Source organism: Phalacrocorax aristotelis, chromosome 2 (assembly GCF_949628215.1).
Source record: "Phalacrocorax aristotelis chromosome 2, bGulAri2.1, whole genome shotgun sequence".
Lineage (NCBI taxonomy): Eukaryota > Metazoa > Chordata > Aves > Suliformes > Phalacrocoracidae > Phalacrocorax > Phalacrocorax aristotelis.
The window spans coordinates 26,697,097-26,722,709 of record NC_134277.1 but is presented as its reverse complement, the minus strand read 5'-3'; the positions used below and the strand labels follow the sequence as shown (position 1 = coordinate 26,722,709).

Genomic DNA, 25,613 nt, shown 5'->3' with positions numbered 1-25,613 from the left:
TCACTTCATTTTACTCCTTTATTATCATATCTATCATGACTTTGAACTTAATGTTTAACCAATTATTTTTTCTTTCTAAGAAGATATGGAAACATCAAGCCTTTCCAAGCTAAGCATTGCAGATATTCAAATTAGTTCTGGTTCTGAAAGCAATTTCTCCATGACTGCATGAAGCTCTGCACTTGCTAATTTCATCGCCAATGATCAGGGTAAGTTACCCTCCACGAGCCATCTTGCTGTAGGTAAATTAATTTCAGAATATAAACTTGCTTATTAAATAATTAGCTCAGGTATCTCTAAGCTGCAGGTTGCAGCACAATTATAATTCAGTCTTAGCTGAAAGTTTACCCGGCAACATACTACAACTGTTGTAAAACAATGACATAGTCCAAACATAGATTATATAGCGTTATGACTGTGAAGACTGGTTAGCAGCGGTACAGGGAGGGGAGAAACTACTGAGGATGTTTATGCTTTTATGAATATCTAAATTTTACTCTTCTAAGGAGAAAATTAAATTTCATTCAAAGCTGCTTTAGAGAATAACAATTAATGATCACTGGTTTATACCATTTACAAATAAAATCATAGAGAAACTGAAATCTGCACAATGCCACCTTACCTTATACAACTGTAGTGTTTGAAAGTGCTGGCAGCTTTCTGGCATTCCAAGCACAGCTGAATAGCTCCTGGATAGTCCTCTTCCTTAGGATAAAATACAATGGAAAGCCAATTTGGCTATTGAAGGAAACACTGCAACACCCATTTTAGCTTACATGCTTATGTATAAACATTAAGAACAAAATATTTTGCCTCTCATATCTATACAGTAAGGTTAAAGGAAATTAATCACTGTCTATTGCAGAACTTAATGTGCAACCAGTTTAGAAATAGAACACCTGAAAACACTATGTATTACATTACTTTAATCAAATGACTTGCTTTTTTTTGTCTTATGCATTCATACAAAAGATATCAAAGTTTTTATTACAAAACAACTAACATCTTCCCTGTTAACTTCCAAACGTTTGTTAATACAATACGATCTATTCACGAACAAGAAAAGAGGTAAGTTCAGGCACTGTCAGGCTGTTGCCATAGTTTACAAACCTGAAAAGAGACAACGGAGACACTCCAACATTATGCCCAAATACACACTATTTAATTTGACACATTATATAGCTAATTGGAAGTGAATTTAAAGACAACTGGCTCACATAAGGGCACAGGACAAAAAGAACATACTTCAGAAGAAAAATCTGGAAATATTGTCTTAATTTATAAGAATATCCAATAGGTAGACAGATCAATCAGGAAGTACACAGGATGCCAGGACAAAACCGGAACAAAAAGATACACACAAAAATGTAAATCCCCAGCATCTTGCCAACAGAAAATGGGCAGTGCCTTGGGTATAACTACTAGCCGGAAAGGCTCTTTAAGGCAGGAAAACCCTCCCTAATACCTAAAAGCTTCCCTTTTCTGTCCTAATTACATCTGTTATACTACATGTTTCAGAGAGCTCAAATGCAAAGCTGTTACTGGGATTTCAAAGTCATTGATTGAAGAGTAAAAACGCAAGGGCAATTTATATTCAGCTATTATCATAAAAGAGTTTCTGAAATGAAATTCATTTTAACAGCAGCATTCTAATGCGGATCAAGTTTAGCTAAAAACACACAAAAAACCCCGCACACATTATCAATTAGATGAAAACAGAACAGTACATTGGTCTAAAATGATTGCTGCATTTACAGCTCTTTGCATCCTTCTCCACTGAAAAGCTGGCACTTGTTCCAAGAAGTCTAACAGCTCTGATAAGAAAGCCTGCTTGCATAACATACATGACTAATATATTCCAGATGCAGCTCACCCTCGTAAGTTATTATAGCTTCATGTCTGGTCTTTTTTTAATTGGGAACCCTATCCAAATGTTCCTCTGTGAATGGCTACTAATAGCTCTCATGCATATTCCAAGCTTCTAACTTCTTATTGGACTAAAGACAAGAAATTGGCCAATATCTGGGATACCTTAGTGGGAGCAGACACTGAGCACAGCTCTAAAACGGCACTTTGCCAGCCCTCAATGTTTACGAATCACTGGCCAGTTATAATAATCAGACATTAGTGTCTGTGTGTGAACGCAACACCCACACCTCTGTCTCAAGACAACTCCTACCAGTAGACAGTGAAGAGCTGATTTCCTGTGCAACAAAATACAGTACAGAAATGAAAGCTTAATCATTGTACAGGACTTACTGAGCAGAAGGCAATGTTTATGTAGCCTGTAAATTAATACATTCTTACTTGGTAAAGAATAAGAAAGTGTACTGAGACAAGGTATATTACCCAAGATGGAATTAAACTCAAGGAATCTTAAGAGTTACAATTATTAAGACTCAATTTCCAAATTTAGTATCTATGTATTATCGTAATGATGTTCCATCCAGTATTAGTTGTAAATATTTGGCAAAGTAGCAAGCCAAAATTGTTACACTGCATTATTAAAATATAGCTGTCAATAAAATCCTGAAGCTGTTTTTCATACAATTAATCACCTTAAGACAAGATCTTCTTTTTGCTCTGTGTGGTGCCTACTGCATTTTTAGGCAGTATATATACTGTATCAGTAGAACTCTCAGTGTCATGGCCTGCATGCTGCATTGTTTTCTACAACTGACTATTTAAAAGCCAATCCAACGAATAAGGAGAGAAGCTACTACGCTTACAAATAAAGTACTAAATAGGGAGCCCATATATAAATCTGTACAGTAATATACCAGTAGAAGTACTTTATCTAGACCCAGCATATCAACTCTCAGCTAATCTCACGTTAATTTTTTCTTCCAAATATCAAGCTAAGGCCAGAGAAGAAGTGTAAATTGAGGGCAGGGAGGGGAATGAAGACTCCATAGCACTCTTACTGAACTAACTCAAGCCTCTGTGCCCAGATCTAAAAGCAGGACTGAGTCTTTGAAAGAATATACTCCCCCCAGCCAGCAGAGGGGCTATCTAATTTGATATGAAGTATTTCTCACAACATTCAAAAAAAGAATATTTTTTATTTCACCACCTGCATACACCCATAGCCTGTTTGCAAGAGGAAGGAAAGAAGAGACAAAAGTAAGGTGTCTGACAAAATTAGACTTATGATAGCTTCAAAATATAATAGTCTGGCAGGGACTTACCTCCAACATCTCACTCAAACGCACATCAGTTCTTTGCTAAAAAATAAAAAAATTAATTAAAAAAACAGTGATAACTACACAGAAATTAAGAAAAATATTTTGCCATTGAACAAAAACAACTGTGCCTACCAGTGTTTTTATTGTTCTCAGAGACTTTAGCAGTCCAATAAGCAACTGTCGTTTCCTCTGATTTGCAAGAAGCCCCAAACTAGTTTGTGTGAAGCCTTCCTTTGCTATATTCAGGTGTCTGCAAAAGTTAAAATGAACATAATCTTCTAGAATTTATTAGGAATAAGTTCTAACAAGTCCATCAAAACACACGCTAAAAAATAAGATTGTCAGCATTGTTTGGGAAACCCTGAAACTGAGATGATACCAACAGACTACTAAGAAGGTATGCTTTCCCTTCCGCAGAACTTGTCTGTGGATCAGTGGCGTATCTCAAAAGGTTCCTATTTTAAAGAGAATGTCCAACTGAAAAAGTGAGAGCTGCTGAGAGAAAGCAGCTGGTATTTGTTTCAGTATCTTTAACTACTATTGCTAATTCCATTCAGCACATAAATAGGAAATATCATCAGCAAGCAAACTTCCTGGGTTTACAGATATCTTCTTAAGTACTTTTTCCCCCTTTCAATCTTCACCATTACTTAAGCAAGATACCTTCTTCCATTTGTGCAAATAACAGCTGCTAACTGAAGGCCGGTCTGCAATGATGTAACACGTTCAAGTTCCTACACAGAGACAACACATTAAATAAATATACAAGTTAAAGTTGTGCTACACACCTGCAAAGACCAGTGATTAGCAGGTTTCTCATAAGATGTTATGACAACTTTGTAGACTTACTTTATATATCATTTGTTTCATCATTTTATATTGTGCTGGTGGGGGAGTGAGCGAGTGACTGTGTGGGGCTGACTCGCCGACTAAACCACGACATATATATACTACGCACTAGAATGTAACATTAATATCTTTTAAAACTATCTTTCAAAATACAATTCCCTCTTGAAGAAATATACTTGAAATCCATTTTCATTGCAGTGGGACCCTCCACATTTATATACGATACATTTAGCCTAAGATTCTGTACACCATTAATGCACCACAGCAGAATGATTAAAGCTTCAGGGAAGTCAAAAAACAGGGTTTAATTTGCATTAAATATGCCAGAGAGCAGCAAAACAACAACAAAAAAAACCCCAAACAAATAAAAAAAAAAAACCACACAAAACACCCTCAACCAAACCAAACCCCATGTTTCACACAGCATTTCCTTGTTTAGAAGCACTTGCGTTCTACCAATTTAATAGATGCCAGTTCATAATGAATGCTAATTGTATCCTGTTGAATTTCAGCTGAAAACTCTTCAGCACAGGTGACCTGAATCTAGCTTGATTTTGACTTTGTGAAGTGCCTAGCATTATCTCAACTTCTTTAAAAATATAAAATTTTTAATATACCTATTAGGCTTTATTTTGATCAGAACAGCACTGCAGAAAAGTGAACGCTCTCCCCATGCTAAAGAAAAAAAAACCTTTTTTTTTTAAATAATGCTCATCATTTCAAAACCTAGCAAATGCTTTCCGTGGGGAGAAAGGAGACTCACTTTGAAAACTAATCTAATTTTAAAGATATGACTAGGAAAAACAAGTTTAAAATTTAGTTCAGTTTAAGATCAGCTCCTGGTCAGCCTCCAAAGACACAAGTAAATCTGACCAATCACTGAGCTGCATCTTTCACCAAGAACAGTTCCTCCTTTACGTTACCAACATTGCTTTTGGAAAAATGACAGCCTAGTTGCTGCTGTGCATAATATCTTAAGAAACCAAATTCAAAGATTACTTCCCTCAGTACCTACTTCTCAATAAAAACATACTTTGCAAATGTCAGAGCTGTTCAAAAGTCCATTGTTCCCTTTTTCATGAGGAAACGCATACAATAAGGAGCAACTCAATTCCAGTCTTGCCTCTTGAAAAGATTCTGTAAAATCTCTCCTTTGGACATGACTGGATGGAGGGCCACAGGGAGAAAGTGCAGCCTAATGGTCCCAGAGAGGGAGTCTTCTGTCCAGCATTTAGGACTGAATACATTTTTTTCTCTTCTCAGTGACAATCTTCCATGCATCAGTAGTTCCTAAGGCATGCCTTTCCTTCTGAGAAGGGAAAACTATAAACCCCTTCCCTTGTGCCTGTGCCATGCCTCTCTCAGCACGTAGCAGTGCCTGCTAGTCCAGTACTTCATACTAGGAGTGGGGTACAAACCATGACTTCCCCACACTTTCCTTTGCACAGTGGAAACAATGTGTCCAGGAGACAGAGTAAACTCCATTTCTACTTCTTCTAATGACCTGTTACTGTAACTGGAGATGCCATTGCGAAGTACCCACAGCACAGCAGCAGGTTCACTTCATGAGTCAGTGGGAAAGTGAGTCCTATGATGCCCACCAGAAATCTCTGAGAAGTCTACTGACAAGAATAACTCTGTGCAAGCCTGTGCTCATAACTAACATTGAAATATTACTGACTTAATCAGGCAAATGCACATTTGAGAAACGTTTTTAAAGATTCTTACTGGCACAATGCATTTTTAACTGTCCCTTTGGAACAGCTGAAAGAACTCCTTGGTATACAGCACATGCACCTCACTAAGATGTTGCTGGGATAAGAATATTAACATTGCACAGCAAAATGCAAGAATCACATTCTCCAAAGTGATATTATGCATTGAGAGGGGGTTTTAAAAGTGAAGCTGCTGGGTTCAGAAAAAGCAGCACTTGTTCAACAATATCAGTTCTGAACATGCACAACAGCAAAACTATACTAGAATGATTTGATACCATACAATTACCCTTTCTGCCCCTCTTCACACTATCTTACAAAGACTCGACCACTGTAGCACTTACCCAGCCACCTTCTGCAAAAGCCTCCCACCTGACTTCTTTAACTAAAACTGAAATAATATTGCCATTACAGCTTTTTTCTACCACAAGCTATTGCAGGAGATGATGCAAGCAATGCTCACACCCCCCTGCCCCATTTTTCTTTAAACAGCAGCACTCCTCCTTCCACCCAGCAAAATGCCACAGCATAGATGGGACACTCAGAAGGTCACTAAGGCTCCATGTGTGGGCCATGAGTGCAAGTGAGCAGAAGAGGAAGTTGTGCCCTCTGGATGACAGCAGAAAATAACTCCAGCTCCACGACAACTACCATGGGTTAACACCCAGGAGGTACAAGCACTAGCCTGCTGCAGCAGTGCATCAGCTGAGAAGCAGGAGACAAGGAAGGGAGGAACGGAACAGGAAGAAGGTCATGAGGAAGGAGCGGAGAGAAGAAAGGAAAGAAGAAGAAAAGAAGAAAGAAAAAAAGAACACTTCTACCATCAAATGCAGCCACCACTCCCTCCCACACTCTCCCCAGCTTCCTGACCAAAATGAGAATTGCCGTAATCACTGATATGACAACACTTGCGCAAGGTGCTGTACACACACAGAATTATCCACCACAGGATAATTCTCAGACTACTTTGATAACAATCCCAAGTTTTCACTTTGCAGAATTCCTGCTGTCATTTCCTGGAAAGATCACATAAAATCAGGCAGAGCTGACCAAATGTATTGGGGCATTACTAAAAATAAATGGCTAGAAAGAAACCATCTTCTCTTTATAGAATCATTACGACAGCTATTCCAATTATGTTTTGGAAGCAAGGAGAGAAGCCATGCCAATATTCTACTGCAAGTGGCTAAAGCAGTTTTGTTTTGTTTTGCTCTCAGAGATCTTTGATACGTTGAGGCTCTATTCCAGCTCAACCTCTTAGATGCTTTCTTCTCACAGCTGCCTGAGCTAGTGGCAGGTTTCTGGATAAGTGCTCTTCAGAAAGGTCATTGCCTTTTTCTCTTATGGAAAAAGATCTGAAACCATTCCTAAACACAGGCACTAAAGAAGCTCCTGTTCAAGTCCATTAAAGGTATTAGTCAAGCCTGTGAATTCATGTTTTCAGAAAGCATTCTTAAAATGGTCATATGCCAAAGCCTTTATCATCCTAAGGGCCTCCAGCTCAATACGCCCTTGGTTCTTTTTATTCTACAGATACAGCTTTATCATACGTAGACAGCTAGTTCCAATCAGGCACTAGCATCTCTACTAACAAATTACTATATTTAATCCCCAATTAAACAAGAGCAGCATTAGAACAGCACAAAATTGAGTCGTTAACTCTTAAAAAGTGACTGTAAGTTGTCTTACCTGAACATATGCAGGCTGTTTTTCAAGAATCAAGTCTGCAACTTTCTTAGATACCTTAAAAAAAAGAATGTTACATGTGATACACGGCAATCTCAATTAAATAGGCCATCCCTCTACTGAAGTTCTACAAGTTTGTGATTCTGGATCATTTAGTTCTGTAGTTTTCAAATTTATTAATATGTATGCCACACCAAGGTAAAAAATCCTAAAAATTATAATCAGTTTTCCTTAAGAGCAAGACAAGAAAAATGTTTACAGTTACATCTAGGAATTACTGGGCATTTTTAAATTAATCCCTTACCTCTTTGCTTGTTAAGGAACACACTAGAATAGAAAAAAAGAAATAATATGGGACACCCCAACTGCTTACATTCTGCTTGTGGTACTGCTAGAGTACAAATTTAAGTTAACCATCTACCATGGAGATCTAAGAAAGCCACAAGGATACCTACCTTTCAGAATGATAATGTATTAAATAAAATCTGTGTCAAAATGAATACGCACACTGTACCCTTTCTTTAGCACACAGAACATGCATATTTTAAAATTTTCCTCCATTGCTCTGAACTAACAGTAAGTGGAATGCTAGTAAGAACTGCTGAATTTAAAATTTACTGAATTTAAAAACGGGCACTGCTACCTTGATCAGTCTCTTCTACCCAAAAAAAATTTCCAACACTAACAGTCATAAAAACGCAAGCTTCAGAATAGTGTTCTGTTTTGTTTTTCAGCAGGAACTACAAATATTTAAAACAAGAAACAGTTTCAAACATGACAAAGAAATTGCCTGTATTGCTCTATATTCTTCTTGGGGAACAATACTCCCAAAAATGAAACTAAAACAAAACTGGCTACGACTGTCAGCCAGCCCACAATGCACTACTGGGAAATATATAAAAATCTCTTCATCATTCTTTGACTGCTTAGTCAAACATAGCACAAAGTTGGGATCTTCAGTCAGCGTTCCTGCAACAAACATACAGTGGCTCCAGCAGGTCTGTTCCCATACTCTGGAAGAGCACCTGCACACAAATGGTGTTCAAAGTACTCCGATATCATCGGCTGGCAACCTGGACAAGGGACATATGTCTAGCTATTTAGCTTTCTAGGAAAGCTATCTAGCTTTCCTCCTTCCACATTAACAAACAGCCAGAATCATCAAAGAATTTTAAACCCTCTTAAATAAAGCTTTCTTCTGCAGGACAGCAAAAAAACCACTCCAGAGCAGGGCAGGGGCAGGAAAGGATGTTATCAGGCCAAAAGCTCCACAAGCCTACATGACCTTGGGGCTCTAAAGAAGTTTTGTTCTCTGCACAGGCTAAATCCTGAGAAATTTTCACCTCCCTTTTCCAACTTGTTCTTTCCACTAGCCTTGTGCCTGTAAAAAAATTTAGGACAGGGATATACCTGCTAGCTATGCATTCCCCTACTACAGATCTAACAGTTTGATTCTTCACTGTTGAAGGGATTCATCAAGCAGTACACATGAATAAAAGATGGGTTTCATTTTCAGTTTTCACTCTGCTATTTGTTTTGCAAGTTCTCAGTTACCCTTGACTAACAACAATCTCAACACTGTCAAGCATCTGCCACAGTGATATCTTTTTTTTTTTCTCTTTCCCTGAACGCGGTGACACTACGCTTCTGAGCTTCCAAGCTATTCTCTTTCTTTTAGATGAGCAATACTATCCCAGGTTATTAATTTCCAAATTGTCCCACCCATTTTGGCATCTTCTGTACAATTGTGTTGATTCATTTTTTAGTTCTTAACTTTTGGAATCCAGAATTGCAATTGCTAGCAATGAACGTGGCTGGAGTTATCAATGCATACAAACAAGAACATTCTTTGAGGGGACCAAACAATTTTCTCTTTCCTATTCACATGAGGAAAATATATTTCATCTCCTGAAGAAAAAAAGATACAGATGAAGGTAACAGTCTACTAATTAAAATGAAGCCAAACAGCCATACAACTAAAAAGCCTCCTAATTCATTTTTCCTGTACCAAGATGATTAGTCAAATTAAAGCTGTCACAACACACATACTAAAGAAGTCTTGAGTGAGCTGGAATCCATCCAATGAAATGGAAAACTGTAATAGAGAAACTACAGAAAATACAGTCTATAGTGACCTCGAAAACAAAGGCAGGACCAAGATCAGCTGTGCAAAAGCAGATGGTAACAGTCAGAGCTCTGCTACCTATAATTCACACTCATTTCAGTGATTTGTGTTAGAGAAATTTAGAAGTTGGAATTATCTCTAAATCACTAATGTGAAATCCTACGGCAGCTATAGATACAGGTACTGAAATGAAAAAGGCAGTCTTTAGGCTTTTTCAAAAGTAGAGGTATTGTGTCATCTGTCAACAGATGTTGCGAGTTCTCTACCTAATAATCTATTCACCATAAACTTTAAGATACTTTTAGGACTGAACTAACAACGTACAACATTCCACAGTACTGTCTTCTGTGAAGGACACTAATGTCTTTTAAGACAGACAGTAATCTACATGACGTATCATAAAACAAATGGACAATAATTGAGACAGGAGAAGAAAACATGCAATGGTCTCACACTCCGCCTGGAAATATGACACAAGGACATGATATACAACATACAAGAAATTTTAGCAGCTTGGAACATGCCCAAGGAGGAAAACAAACCCAAGCAACAATTCCTTTCTACAGCAGAATCACATTTAGACTAGATTACAGAAGATACAAGAAAGCCCTAATCCTGAATGTGGGGATGGTGGGGGAGGAATTCAACACATTTCTTGTCAGAAGTTCCAGCTTGAGAGTTTTTGTTTGTTTGTTTTCTAAAAGAAAGACATATCCAGGCCGTTTTTCCTGGAAGCCTTGTGCTCAGTTCTCAGCCCTATTATTCATTAGCTTCATGCACCTTCCAGTTCACGTGTTTCAGCAGCAGCCGTGCACTGAAACTAACTTCCCTAGCTGCAGCTGGTTCCCACCATGTAGGCAGAATGGCCAAGACACTGATAACAGGTGTTAGGATTATCCAGCATCTCTCACTCCTGCATGTATTTCCTTGCAAAACTAGGTCACCACCACATACCCCCTTAAACTGTGGGGAAAAAAAAAACACCAACTAAACAAAAAAAAAACCACCCAAGCAAACAAAAAACAAACCACCACCACTAAACAACCACAAAACTAAAAACCAACACACACTTTGAACTTCTTTCTTTATACCCCTTAGTGAGAGACATGGCATATTCATTTGCTCAACTTCTCACTAATACTTTACAGAATTTCATAGGTCTGTTATGGGAAAAGCAGTCTGAGGCAGAAGACATATTGTTAATGATCCAATATTCTACTTCTGTACATTTCATTCATTTATAGACATAAATTAAGATTATTACTGTTACTTTACTTGCAGATACTCTCCAAATGTCACAGTTAATACATTCGTTCCCTCTACCATATTATTTATCTTTAAAAGAGCAATGAATCAGCAATTTTAAAAGCCTGAAATGTAACAAGTACTTTTCAGAAGGTGCAACTCCCGATTTCCCGCCATGAAATTATAATTATTACTTATTGTTACATTTAATTTGTTTTATCGTGTAATAACTCTGTACCAGTATTCACTAGAAACCCTTCTGGACAATTAACAAATTGGCAAATGAAAAATAAGAGAAAATAGCGACTCCAAGGAAAGAGTTTTCAAAACATTTTGGTTTACCTTGCCAGAAATCCTTAAAAAAAAGAGATACTACCACAATATTCAGCGCTATGCTGAACATTAGTTTTCTTGCAATACACATGAAAAGCTGAACATTCGGAAAATCAAATTCTAAAGGATTAGTTAGCACATCTGCTCCTTGTTACAACACTTATCACCAAGATTTACTTCCATGATTTCATGTGATTACATGATTTACTGATATGATTTTCCACTATAAAAGCACACATCGTAACATTAAAAGAAAAAATGCTTAATATCTAATCTGTTTAAGAAATCAAAACTTTTTCAGTTGCACTTCTGGCTATACTTACAGACAATAAAACAAATTGCCTGAAGGTACAGAGGAAACAACTTTACTTACAGCAGCTTGCTGTTGTTTTAATTTGTCTCTGTACTCTTCCAATTCTTGAAGACTAAGTACTGGAGGAAGCCTCTGCATGTAAACAACAAATTAAATTCAGTGAGACATTAAAAGATGTTAAATACACGTGTAATATTAACTAACCAATCAATTCCATTAAAAAAACATTCTTATTGTTTCTGCAATCTAATTTGCAGAATTAATCCATTATTTCAAATGACGGTACTGAAATAAATCAGTGTTAGGATAAACAATGTATTATAACTACATCGTATAATATCATAATTACCTCAAAGTCACCTTATTTTAAGCCATATATGTATACTTGCAACCCCCTTAATCATTGAAAATTATTATGTCTCAGTTTGCTAAAAAAATACCCAAATATAGAACGGATTTTTTCTTCCCTCCAATTATTTTTACTTTTTCACAATAGTTTAAATTATGAAATGCCTGTTAGCGCAACTGATATTAACTCCACCACATTAAAAAAAGAGACTCCATACCAATACTATATGCTAGAAGCACCTCACAAACGCAAGAGGAGGCAGGAGAGTACACTTTTGCATTAATGTAAGATACAAGAAACAAAACAAAAAATAGCTCATTGAAACAAGCATACTTTTGACCCTCATTTCTTTTATATACTGTCTTTTAGGAAAACAGCTTACCTCTAACTCGTACTTCACAATATCAAAGGAATCATTGGAAAAATAAACTTCTTCAATGCTGTTAATTATTTCTTGCTGAGCTTGAGGATCAGTTGGTTCTTCACGTAGTTCTCTGAGCTCCTCCTTCACAAAATAAAAAAGGATTTCCATGATGTAATACCACATCCTAACAAGAGCAATATTTTACCAAAACAAATATTTTTCAAAAGCCATTTACAACACTAGTTGTAAACAAGAAGCAATGGCAAAGAACAGAAAGATCAGTATGCTGCGGCTTGTTCTTACCATTACCAACAGCAAGATACTTAAAACTTTTCAAAGAATAATGTGCAGACTTCAATGTTGCAGATCACTTTAACGTTTCTTCATCGATATATTTGTGGCACAAATGCATGTGGAGTCCAGTTTTTTTTCCTACTGAAGTTTAGAAATTCTCATAATAAAATAAAAATATATTGGCAGGGTATTCGTCCAGAAGCAAAAAAAAAAGGCCACAAAAAGGTTAACAAATAAAACCTGAGTTTTTTTAAACCAGAAGAACTGTCTTTGTAAACAAAGTAGACAGTGTCATGTCACTCCAAACATATAACTTTTCAATTCAGCCCTCAGAATTCACTTTAGGAAAGTCATGCCATTAAACACTTGAATTTTTTACAGGCAAAACCAGAACAAATCTGCCTTCTTTGCACAAAATTAACAGATTTCATATTTTTCTCCAACGAGTACGTGGTCTAAGCAGAGATGCACTGTCAGCTTTATGAAAACTAATATTCAAGTGGTAAGCATCCCCTTCCTTGCTGTCACTAGTTCCATGGAAAGTCTTCTCAACAACCCAGCTGCTTCCACTGGTCACAAGAGAGGACTGAGCCTGAACCTTCTCTTCCCCTCCTATAGTGGACATTTCAACTACTAATAGCCCTCTCCTGGAGACTGTTCCCACTGAAGAAATTAAAATCATTATCAGACACTCAGAAGGGAGAAGTGTCAGGATACTCCTTCACCAAAAATCAAGATAAAACAGATCAAGTTGCCCGATACTGGAATTTAAGCCTGGTGAAGCGAACCAGGGGACTGAAGTGTCCTGTAAAGATCTCAAGCCTCCCAATAACGCTACAGTACAATGTTACAGTGCGATAAGGTGCCAGTATTTTCATCACCGAGAGCTCAAGGGCTTATCTCGCTGGCTAGAGGCATCAGATTTTAGATTAATTGACTCAGTAACCATTAACTCACTTATTTTGAACATCAATTGAAATAAGGTCAACGTGTATATGTTATGAGGCAAAGCGACACTTTTAAATACACAATTGGAGACAGCCAAGGGGTGACAAGTGAACTGTTTGGAAAAGCATGAGAAGGAGCCGCTGCTCCTCTAAAATACCTCTGGTAGGAAAACGAAAAAAAGAAAAACGGAGGGGGAGCGGCAACGGCTCTGGTAGAAGGGGCAGGAACCCCTCGGCGACATGAGCAGGCACAACCGAGGCCGAAGGAGAGGGCGGCCGGGACACCGCCCCGCCGCAGGCCGCTCTGCCCCCGGCCTCAGGCCCGGCCCAAGCCGCGGCGCGGTGCTGGGCCGCCACCCGCTGGAGCGCGGACGAAGCCGCAGCTGTAAGGCCGCTTCGAGCCGAGACGGCGCGGAGGGTACCCCGGAGACAAGCCATCCGAGAGCCACTTTCTTGCTCTCCCGTGCGGCCCTGAGGGGCTCAGACCTCCACAGACTGAAACCGCCCGACCCAGCCGCCGCCACCAGCGCTTCCCGGCGGCGGCCGGCTGACCTGCGGCGAGGCGGGGAGACCTGCCTCGCACCTCGGGTCATGCACCCACACCAGGCCGTGCATGGGAAAGCAGGGACGAAGGGAGTGCACCGATAGACATGTGGGAAATAAGGAAATAATACACATAAATAAAAATATGACAACAATAAATAACAAAGCAAGATGATGCTATTCTTTAGACAAACTCTTAAGAACAGGTTTTGAGCACAGTCCCGCTCTTAGCGAGCACCAGTCCACAATGCCACGTGATCACCTTGCTCAAAGGCAAAGGCTGGGTTAGTGACGTGGCCTTGACAGCAGACGGTACCAGCAGGACAGGTTTGCAGGGAAAGAGCCTGTGCCACCCCACTGGCACCGAAGAGACAGCCAGGACTCCACACAGGCAGGCCTGTCCCTTCAGCTCTGGCCATACAATTCACCCAGCAGCAATGCATTTCCACCTCACGTTTCAGCTTTACTAAGAGCATGAGAAACAGAGCAGACGAGGGCAGGTTACGTGGGATGAGAATGAAAAGATTCTTGAAAAATAGTCCCTTTAGAGTCTGTTTCAATTTTTTACTCCATGGTTTTGAAGTTTCCATCACATGAGAGTGCATGGATTGGCAGAGGACACACACATTCAGATTCAGCGGCATACTGCTCTTGATATATATAGCAATGAGTCTATTATCTAATGGTATGTATTCCTGTCCTTTAAAACAAACAAAAAATTATTTCCCTCTACACTCCCTAATAAATGGCAGCTTTATCCTGTAACATCCCCCTATAAATCAGCTTAACATCTTACAGTACCTTGAGTTTCAGCTATCTGAAATTAAAATTAAAAATTATCCAAGACAGGCAACAGTGTCAGCTTAATTTGTCCACCAAACCACTGCAAATGGAATCATCTAATTCATCATCTGGTATGTGGCTACAAGTTCCTGCACAGTCATTTGTTAAAAGGAAAAAGAAGAAAAGGTAATCCTAAGAGGAAATCTTTAGGATCATTTGAATTTCTAGACTATTGATGTCTTGTCATATTGGTGAAATGATATGTCAATGCCATAGGTCAATGGTGACCGACATCCCCTGAAGATATATTAAGAAAGCCATTGGGGAGAAATATTCCGGATTTAGAGCCACATGATAATAATTTGGGAGGGTTGTTCTTAATATTAGCATTTCAATGAGATCTAATGAATGACCTTTCTGTGGTCTTTGTAGAGGACCACAATTTTCAGCACAAAAGTAAAGCTGATATTGATGTGGCTAGGAAAATTACTAAGAAACCATTTTATCCTGTCTGAGAAAGATTGTTCATCACAGAATCACAGAATGACAGGGGTTGGAAGGGACCTCTGGAGATCATCTCGTCCAACCCCCCTGCTTGAGCAGGCACACCCAGAGCAGGGGGCACAGGACTGTGTCCAGGCGGGTTTTGCAGATTTCCAGAGAGGGAGACTCCACAACCTCCCTGGGCAGCCTGTTCCACTGCTCTGTCACCTTCACAGTGAGGAAGTTTTTCCTCATATTGAGATGGAACTTCCTGTGTTCCAACTTGTGCCCATCGCCCCTTGTCCTGTCATTGGGCACCACTGAAAATGGTCTGGCCCCATCCTCGTGACACCCACCCTTTAGACGTTCATCTCAGTGTTTTTCACCAAAACGTTACCTAGGAAAATGTTTATTAAATGGACTGTGTTTTCTTTGTCCTGTTCATTCTTTCTAGAAAAGCAGTCTAGTGACAATAACTCTCCAGAATAAACTAAACCTCTCATATAAATTACACTGTCTGCCACCAGACTGTGCCATGATGAACTGCAGCTTGCATCATGCTCCACTAGTTTCAAATAACTAACATGCTCAAGGCCAATCTATTACTCACCACAAGGAAGCACATGTCCTTGGCTAAATTTTATTTGCTGATATTCAATCTTCCTCATCCCTTCAGTTAGAGATACAAAAAAATGTTACTAATATACATATGAAGCCTATAGCTTAAGGGGCCTCAGGGAAGTCCAGATTTAGCACTGTGGAGCTAGTATTCACACACTTTGCAGAGGTAGAGAGAGGAGCTCTATTTAAACCCTCAAGGCACTTTTCCACCCCCAAACTCTTCTAACTATTGCTGCTTAAATATCTGCCTTTAAATAAAAGTCAACATTAAAACACATTTGTCTGTAAATTTTACATAAATTTTATGTAAATTCAGCAATTCCAAGGGCTATTCTGAATAATAAAAAACTATAAAAAATTTGGGCAGAGGGAATCATATATGACAGTCATGCAGAGAACTTCACCATTGCTAAACTGAATCAATTAGATACACAGGAGATCAGGAAGAGCAGCACATTGGCAAGGTGGACCCCACAGTACTCATTTCAGTCCACCTGCCCAGGCTAATACACACATTCAGCAGCAGGAACTCTCCAAGCAATAATGGCCAACCCAGCCATCTAAGATGCTGTTTCATGGGCTACTCATTTTTCCAGTTTTGTTCAGCGAGAGACTTCACCTCCTACATAAAACTTGCATCATTTGTGGTGCCAAATGTACCTTTTTTTTTTGCCAGTACTTTGGATCATAATTTCATGGAAAGGCAATTTGTCCTGTCAAACATACTTCCTTTCAGGTTATGATTACTGCAACCCTAAGCAGCAGGTCTCTCTACCATAATGCCCCCTAAATAGATCAGTGAAAGACAGCTTCTGGGGAGAGAAAGGATAAAGAAATAAAAAAAAACCAACCAACAACCCTATCTGTCTGTCAGCTTTGCATACTTGAAGAAGCCATTGATAAATAAAACGCAGTGTTTGCATCCACACACTTCTCATACCACCTTGTCTTCCTGTTCTACGGAAGTAGAAATTTACAGGTCTAGGAGCCTGTGGCAATTCCTTGAAATATATTTTGGAAGAGTCATTAGTCATTTCACTGCAGACTCACCTTAAATGCAGTTCAGCAAGTTTTAGATGACTTACCCAGCTATTTCCCAGTACATCACACTCCCACTCTCCTTGTATTCTACACTGCCTGTAACACCAAAACCAATACTGCTCTGTTGAATGAAGCAAACACCTTCTGCATTCCAGTCGCTATCAACTGAAAGACTTGGGAAGTGAAGACATTGAAAAACGTTAACTGATACTACTCAGAGAAAAGAAAAAAATCTAAAAAGTTTCTAATTAGAAGCTGAAGGCCAGCAATAGTCTATGCACCTCCACACAGAGAGGGCCAGGGGCCAAGTCTGCGTTGTACTCATTTGGGCACAGCCTGCCTCTCTTTGTCACGAGCCAAAACCACACCAATGAACACAATGTCAATTTATATCCCTCCATTCTGAACTTGGATAACACCTACGTTAAAAGTTAATCCCAAATACCAGGGTGAGGGCCCTGCTCAACAGATTCAATCAGCAGGTACATTGCAACGTCCTACCATCATGAAATAAATAATGTATAAAAGTATTTTTATATATATGCACACTATCTTTTGCCTATATAAAAAGATATGTTTATGTATGTCCATAATGTGTGTATAACTATATCTACAAACTCACCTCAAAGCTTTTTTTTCCCCTTTTTTTCCCCCCAGGTAATCCACCGCTAAGGAAGGCAGTCCCACAGGGAAGTTTGTGGTGTCCCTTATCTTTCAGATGAAATGCCCCGAACCTTCTGATCTCTCCTTCAGTATGTATACAGAGTACATATTAAAAAGCCCTCACTCTGCCAAAACAAACATTGCACTGTGAAAACAATTCTCCTGATGGAGAGGACAACAAAACCTGATCCATAGAACAGATATCGGCCACACCACCCCTTCATGCACCTCTGAAAAGCACTCAGCTGCTGTTGGAGAAACAGAAACCCACACAAACTGAGAAAGCCACGCTTCTATATCTATAGGAAAAGCATTGAAAGTAAACTTTCAGTGCCGTTTACTACCATAAGCCACAAAGTCAACTAATATTTGTATATTGCGTATGAGCTGATTATTATCGAGATAAACAACCTAATCCAAAGCCAACTCATTATTAAACCCACACACTTGAATTCAAGTGTACAAAATACCTACCTCGCCCTGTTGTGACAGAATCTACTAAACAAAACTGTTATCAGCTTGGGAAACAACAAAGCTAACAATAACAGAATGGTTCAATAAGAATTACAGTTCCCCAGGGCGATCAGGGGACACAGATGAGTTAAAGTGTCTCAATCAAAAAAGATATGAAATCCCTCTTCAGACAATTTTCTCTTCCAGAAATCCAGCCTTGCAGTTCAGATTTGCCTTATCTACAGACTGCATCACAGACTTAAACTTTTATGCGCTTACTTCTCTGTGCGACCGAGTTGGCAGCATGAGTCTGTATCACAACAGAAAGCAAAGCAAGTTTGCTGGTGATTGGCCTTCACATGATGATAAATTGAAATTTTTCAACATATTTGCAGAACTTATTGGAGTACTGGTTAATGTGAGTTCATACACTTGGAGGTATTCAGTAAAATATTCAGGTACAAAATCATTTCATCATTTAAAAATAAAAACCAAAAAGTTGAGGAGCACAGTCATCACTTTAGCATGCTTGCCAACAAGCCACCAGTCAGCAAACCAACAACTTTCAGATATCAAGACCCAAATGAATTTTGCTGCTTCTCTCCTCAGGGGATGTAATGTCAACACATTCTTCTTCCTGTGCTCCATATTTCCCATTGGACCTCCAGTGTGACAGTCCCCCACTTCAAAAACATGTTTTGTCCTTAGAGTTAACGTTATCCATCAGTGGCTTGTGCTCTTTCCAGTGATTCATGCTGGCTCTGCAGCCTTTCATTCTCTATACCTCTCTATAGCTTCAACCCAGCTTTTGAAAATTTCAGTAACACTTGTCCTAATCAATCTGGAGGCACCACTTTGACAGTGGAAGTGTGATGATGAAAGTGCAGCAACATAACCATTCTCTCATCAAAACAGTATTTGGCTGGTCAGCTTGAGACTTTTGTTACGCAAGATATAAACAAGAATAGTTAATAAAATGCAGCAGTGGAGAATAACGTATGCTTTCAAATAGCCACCCGCAACAGTATTTCGCTTTTACTCATTGCCTTTAAAAATCTGCACCTTTTCTTTAGCCTTTACTTTTGCATTCAAAAGTGAACTCCCTTTACCAAACTCGCCCATTAATATGAAAGAATTATTGAGAGGCATTAGCCTGAATTATCCAGCAAAGCTGCTTGATCCTGTAATTATAATGCAGTTCTGATTTGTGACATCAGTACATTGCCATGGCATTGAATATGGCTTCAGTTCAAAACAGGCACCAATATCCAAAAGCTCAATGACTTTCAAATTCTGTGCAGTACTGAAACGTGATCTCCTTGATGGATACTCATACCACAAACACAGACAACATATTCCGCCACCCCACCCTCCCACCCCCAAATTCCTCTTTTCAAGGAAGGGTATCTGCATTTATGCTTACAGTGACAGGAGACATATGACACTGCCTCATCGATCTCTCATCATTTGAAAAGTAAAATACTACAATAAAGGTTTCAGCAAAGTTAAGGAGGCATGACAATATAAATCCTTCCTCTAAAAGAAAAGGGCTGGAAGTAAAGTTACCATGACAAATGGCTTGGGACCACAGCCAGGAGTTAAACTGATCAAAACACAGTAGTTTTATTCAACATTCTCTTAGAATCATAGAATATCTCAAGTTGGAAGGAACCTATAAGGATCATCGAGTCCAACTTCCTGCTTCTCACAGGACTACCTAAAACTAAACGATATGATGCCAAGCATCATTCAAGTAATCAGATAACCAGGCAAATTTACAACAGTTTAAAGACTCAATACAGCCTGTTGAGAAGGTAAAAGTTAACTTAAGCTACTCAGAATCTAGTAGTTATTTTGAGAACTACTCACCTGAAACATTTTGGAAGGAAAAACATATTAAAAGATTGAAAAATATAAAATTTTTATTCTGTGGCACAGAAGAGAATAATACTCTAATTTTATCAACTTCAAAAAAAGTAATCAGGTAGAAAGTTCTATGTCGATGTAATCTTGGCTTTTCAGGCACAGAATTCATAACTGCAACGAGATTCTGTTTGCAGAACAGTTGCCGATAATGTCCTCACATTACAAATGTTTGACATAAATGTATGAAAAAAACACAAATTATTGAGAGGTATTTGTTTACCCAGTGTTATTGATACAAGGTATAGGGTTACCAGTCACATAACATCTAACTATTATAGAATGGAAACCCAGCCAAGATACCCTACATGTAGTTTTACCTGGATAGTCAACTTGGCAAAAGAGACAGTTTGAAACTGGATGCTCAGTGGGTAGCAGAAATCTGCAGTTTTGAAATCTAAGCCACGGAGATGAGACGGTCCTTTCAGCATCTCCGCAACTGAATACCTCGCTCTCTGAAATCAATATATTGGCCACTGTTTAACAGAGTATTATGTACCAATTCAGAGATTGTTACTTGATTTTTTAAATATACAATAACACTGATTTTCTGGTCTGCCTCAGCACAAGGAACATATTACACGTTATTTATACAGAGACAAAGAAACATAAGGGCTTTTTTTTCTTTGCTTTTTTTTTTTTAACCTATTGTAAAATAAGGCATCCAAATTCAAGTCAGTAACTTAAATATTTCATTGGTTAAAGGGAAAGCCCAAATTAGGGGAAAATAACAAACAACATCCACAGCAAGTCTTGTGAATCCTTCACTCAGATCAACTCAGATATAAGGAGCTGTCAAATATTGTGACAATTGTTCCCACACACCCAGACTATTCATCATCATTTGTGAGACAAGAGTGAGCTGGCATCGTTTCAGTAGTTAGACCCCAAAAAAGCCAAAAACCTATTATTATTCTAAAGCTGTAATGTTTAAAGTAGAACACAAAGTTAATGCTATTTGCTGAAGAGAACCCATGAAACTACGAAATATACTTACAGCACCAAAAGCATAAAGAGACTAAATATCAAGACCAGAACTATACATGCTACTCATGCAGCATCTACTTCCCAAAGTAAAGCAAAAAAAAGGTACTTTTCTTTTTCCTTCTTTTTTTCTTTCTTCATTCCAGCAGGAAACATAGATAATATTAAGATCAGCACCCAGTAACAACTCAAAAGTTCCAAGAAAGAAATTTTAATGCAAGCTCATTCTGTCAGTGAACTGTTTTGCCTCACAGCTCACAGCTCTCCATCCTTTCATGAAAATATTTTAAAAGATTTTCAGCAAGGAATAAAAGTGTCAAAAAGAACAGCAGCAAACCTGGTGCAAAAAAAAAAAAAAGGAACTAAGTGTCATCTAACTATAAAATGAAAAACTAAACTGAAGGTGGTGGGAGTGGAGGGACTGTGTATCATACCTTACTAGGAATCCGAAAGCTTTCGATAGGACTGAGGTCATGAACACTCTCCTGAGGACTTCTTAGACCCTTTAAAAGAATGTTGAAGTCAGTTAAGATTGATTACTTTATGTATCTTGCAATCAAACAGCACAAGTCTTACCTGGTGTTGAATATATACCTACAACTCCTTTAATAAATTACACTGACACAAGGCTGTATGGCTAACACTTTATTCTATAAGATCATTGGTGTATAAATTTTGTTCCTCAAACATCTGAGCATTTCCAACTTTATGCTGCAATATGGACCTTTTCAGTACCATTCACTAACATTACCATCATAAAGTTCATTTACATCCTCCTCTCAACTTCCAGATCTTATTTTAAATTTAAAACTGCACATGTCAAAAAACCAAAACATACTTCATTCCACTAACTTAATGGTTTAACGGAATCAAATAATTGAATTCAAGTTAAGTGCTACCTATTCTGTAGCAAAATTATATTATTTTTATTTGATGGCATATTTGTCTATTTACCATATAAGACTATTAGGACTGGTTTTCCTTACGCATAACTAAACTGAAAAAGATGCATAAACCACATGAGCTATTTCATATAATTATGACTTTTTAAAACATATAGCCACATAAATAGAATATGCTCTAGCAGACTGAAGCTTTGTACAGGAAGCATCAATTAACCAGCTGAGTATGCGTTTGCTGAATATCCAACACATTAGTGATTTTATGAAGCCATACCACAGCACATGCTGCTTAGCGCACTTTCTGCCAGCTGCCTAGGCAGAGGTGAATCTAACCATTCACGTTTCAGATACGGTTCTGACTCCAGCTTCCCTTGAGACTTCAGGGTGTTCACGTGAGCCACGAGTTTCAGGCAGACTTCCCTCCTGCTCTTGTGGTCAATGCTAACAGTACTGTTCCCAAGCCCCTTTCAGGCCCCGGGTACCTATGCTTCCTTTCAAACAGGACCCATGCAATTACTGTGCGAGTACTTATCCTTTGAAACTGATAAAATGTTTTACAAGTTCATCTCTTCTGTGGTAACTACTACACTTTACAATTGTTTCATCTTCCTTGGATGCAAAACCTCTTCATTTTGGTTTCGATTCTCAGATTTCCTTGTGCATTGTTTCAAATCATCCTCCCTTTCCAGTTACCACCACCGAAGGTGACTCACCTCTATGCATCAAAAATTCAAGGAAACAACCAGCCAAAGCAACTGCTGCATCTTCTCATACTTCACTTGAAATCCTCCACACATCCTCTCAAAAATCTGCAGTACTAGCAGCTTATCTTCAGAAGCATTAAAAAGTTTCACTTATCAAATGCTAAATGGAACTTAATCCTACCCAAAGGCTGAAAATTGCATAAGTCACGTCATTTTCACATAAGACATTTCCACACTGGGCAGGCTTCCCACAACTCCTCTTAGTCAAGGTGAAAACTGCCCATTTACCCTATACTGAAGGGGAGCAGAACGTTATTTTGGATATTCAGCTTCCATGCTGATCTCCATTTTTAAGCCCTGTCTCCCGCATAAGCACCACAATTTTGAGGACAGGGTTTAGAAAAAAAGGCGAAGTTCCGTTTCTGACTTTCCCATAATTTTCTATAATTATCTAGACTATCTGATGTGGTGGGTGACTCAAGCGATTTTTTTTAAGTTGTCAAATTCAGACACACGGGCAAACAGGATTTGTTTTAGAGGTATTTCGTTTAGTGAATGACTCGAAAGCTCTTCTAATGCGCTCCTTTAAAAGGCTTGCAACCTTAGAAATGCCGGTCCAAACGCAGACCAGATCTACCTAATCCAGGAGACGAGGGGTACAAAGTGCCATGGCTAGCAGAAACGCGCTAGCTACTCCAGCACACATTCCATATGCGCCCACCCGGGTACTTCCCCGGCGCCTCCACGGCCTCGCCTCCCTTTCGGTCACAAGCCTTTGCTGTCAGACAAAGCCACGTTCCAGCACCACGGCCCAGGCCTCCAAAATTACACGTGAAATTATACGTGACACAGACCAGTCGTGTCATCTTTAACCCCAATTCGTCTGTTATGGCACAAGCTACGCGCTGGCACCCATCCATCCTTCTATTTCTTGATTTATAGAGCAAAAAGAAGCTGGGTGCAGGCGTACGGAGAGGTAACGCCCGCTAAGCGCTCCCTCTCCCCGCCCGCCGGGCGGAGGGCCATGCCCGCGCCCCGCAGCCCCGCGGGGTGCTCGGCACGGCCGCAGACGCCGGCCCCGGCCCCGGCCCCGGCACCCCCCCGCCGGCAGCGCCAGGCACGGCGACCCCGGGAACAGCCGCTCACCTGGCGGGTCATCAGCGACTTGATCTTCTGCATGACGGTACCGGTACCGGTCCCCCCGCCGCCGTCGCCCCGACAGCGCTCAGCAGCCCCGCACGGCCGCTGGCCGGGGCCCCGGCGGGCACGGGGAAGCCATGTTGGACGCCACCTGACAGAGCCCGCCCGCTGCTCCCTGGGACCGGTAGTCCTCGGGCGGCGGCGCCCGACTACAAGCCCCGTCAGCACGGCCGTGGACGGCGGGCGGGGAGAGGCTCCTTCCGCGGCGGCGCGCCCGGCCGGCGCCGGCAGCCCTGAGGCGGCCCTTGTCGGCGGAGCGTGGGGGCGGCTGGGGGCGCGGGGACGGGCCCCGGGACGGGCCCGCTGACGGGCCCGCTGACCTTCGTGGGGAGCCGGGAGCGGGGAGAAGCGAGCAGCCGCCGCCCGGGGAGGCGGAACTGGGCGGTGGAGGAGGAGAGGCTCCGGCCGGCGGGACGAGGGCCCCGGTCCGGCTCTGGCAGCGGTGCAGAGCAGTGGAAGGAGCTCGTAGGCCGGCCGCCTGCTCTTCGAAAACGCTGCTAAACTCGTACCACCCCGAACCCGTGCTCTGCCTTGTCTCTTAGGCTTGTTCTCTGGGTTTTGGGGGATGTTTATAGTATGTATTTGGGCGTCGAGGTTCACTTGTTTAGACTCTGAGCTGAGAAGACAAAACCGGGCTCTGTCTGAAGAGACAGACTAGCTAAAAATACACTTGGGTGATGGCCATTTTCTGTTTGCCCCAGGTTATTGTGGGTGTTAGGCATAAGGGTGTCGGGCCTGGTCACGGGTGGTGCAGTTTTGCATCACCAAAATAGACTTGCACGTTTCTATACTTTGGTTCTATAGATTTCAACTTAAAAAAAAAAAGCTGATAACTTTTAAAATCTTATTTATAAAAAAAAAAATAATTTGTTCTATAATCTTTGTTTCACTGGAGACAACATTCAGTAATAAGGCTACCAACACATCCACTGCAGCATAGCAATACCTGCAGAAAAGGTCTTTCCTTTTGGAATCACTGGAGTCTGTGCATAGGTCAGCTCAGCACACGTTCCCTAGTCCCGTTGTTATTTAGCCTGCCAGATGGCTGATAACTTGTTGCAGGGTCTGACAGATAAAAGTGGGCACGCTGCTCTCCATTTGAACCAACACAGTGATGAAGGGAAGGTCAGGACCGGTCGTCCCATCCCTGCATGATTTAGGAAGAATCCATTGCTTCTGCCTACCACTGGGAATATAATCCGTAGTTATATCTGTGGAAAACCTCTAACAAGTTTAGCACATAACAAAGTTACTTGTTAGTAATAAAATAGCTAAAATTTGCAGAAATGCTGGAAGTACTCAGAGCATTACTGCTGCAAATAAAGTTGCTTTAATGCTTTTATTAAAAATGAGTGAGGTTTGGGTAAATGCCATTTAACAATCAGAACAAGCTACAATTCTATAGAAAAAATAATGTACGATTTTAGCATCCACTTTATTTGTGTATAAGTTATTCAGTGTAGAAAATTGTGGCATATTAATGACATCAAGAGCATATCCAAATGCTGGAAATATGGGGACATACTTAATAAATATAATGTTGCTAACCGGTTCTTTTTTTTTTTTTTTTTAAACTTTCTTTGCCTGCGTAGAGCATTTGAAAACCAACACAGACTTTATGCCAATGCAAAAGCTCCCATTCATTTCAGTTAGAAATTAATTGGAACCTGTGACCAATATATTATTACATGTTGAAGCCACATAGATAATTTCTAACTCAGGTTTCATAAAAGGTTGCAATTTGATATATCTAGCCTACAGTTGTGGATTAAGCAGGTTGTAAACAGCAGCATTCAGGAGGGGCTGGACAGCGGACCTGGGAAGCCTTTGGGAATATACGAAATACCCTCTTTATCCACTGGCTCATGTCTGGCGGTGACATTATTTCTGGTGGGACCACTGTACTTA

General features: G+C 40.0%; 1 protein-coding gene across 1 annotated transcript in view; it reads right to left on the bottom strand.

Annotated features, from left to right (window-relative positions):
- The window catches only part of VPS50 (VPS50 subunit of EARP/GARPII complex), a 96,036-nt gene extending 72,097 nt beyond the window's left edge, over positions 1-23,939 (bottom strand). The window contains exons 1-9 of the mRNA XM_075082843.1: positions 23,652-23,939; positions 21,334-21,402; positions 12,183-12,305; positions 11,512-11,583; positions 7,439-7,492; positions 3,849-3,919; positions 3,318-3,435; positions 3,189-3,224; positions 623-705 (exon numbers count right to left, since the gene is read on the bottom strand). Of these exons, the coding sequence (XP_074938944.1) occupies positions 623-705; positions 3,189-3,224; positions 3,318-3,435; positions 3,849-3,919; positions 7,439-7,492; positions 11,512-11,583; positions 12,183-12,305; positions 21,334-21,402; positions 23,652-23,684 (659 nt within the window). The 5' untranslated portion in view covers positions 23,685-23,939. The remainder of the gene's footprint in view (positions 1-622; positions 706-3,188; positions 3,225-3,317; positions 3,436-3,848; positions 3,920-7,438; positions 7,493-11,511; positions 11,584-12,182; positions 12,306-21,333; positions 21,403-23,651) is intronic.
- Between the last annotated feature and the right edge of the window lie 1,674 nt (positions 23,940-25,613).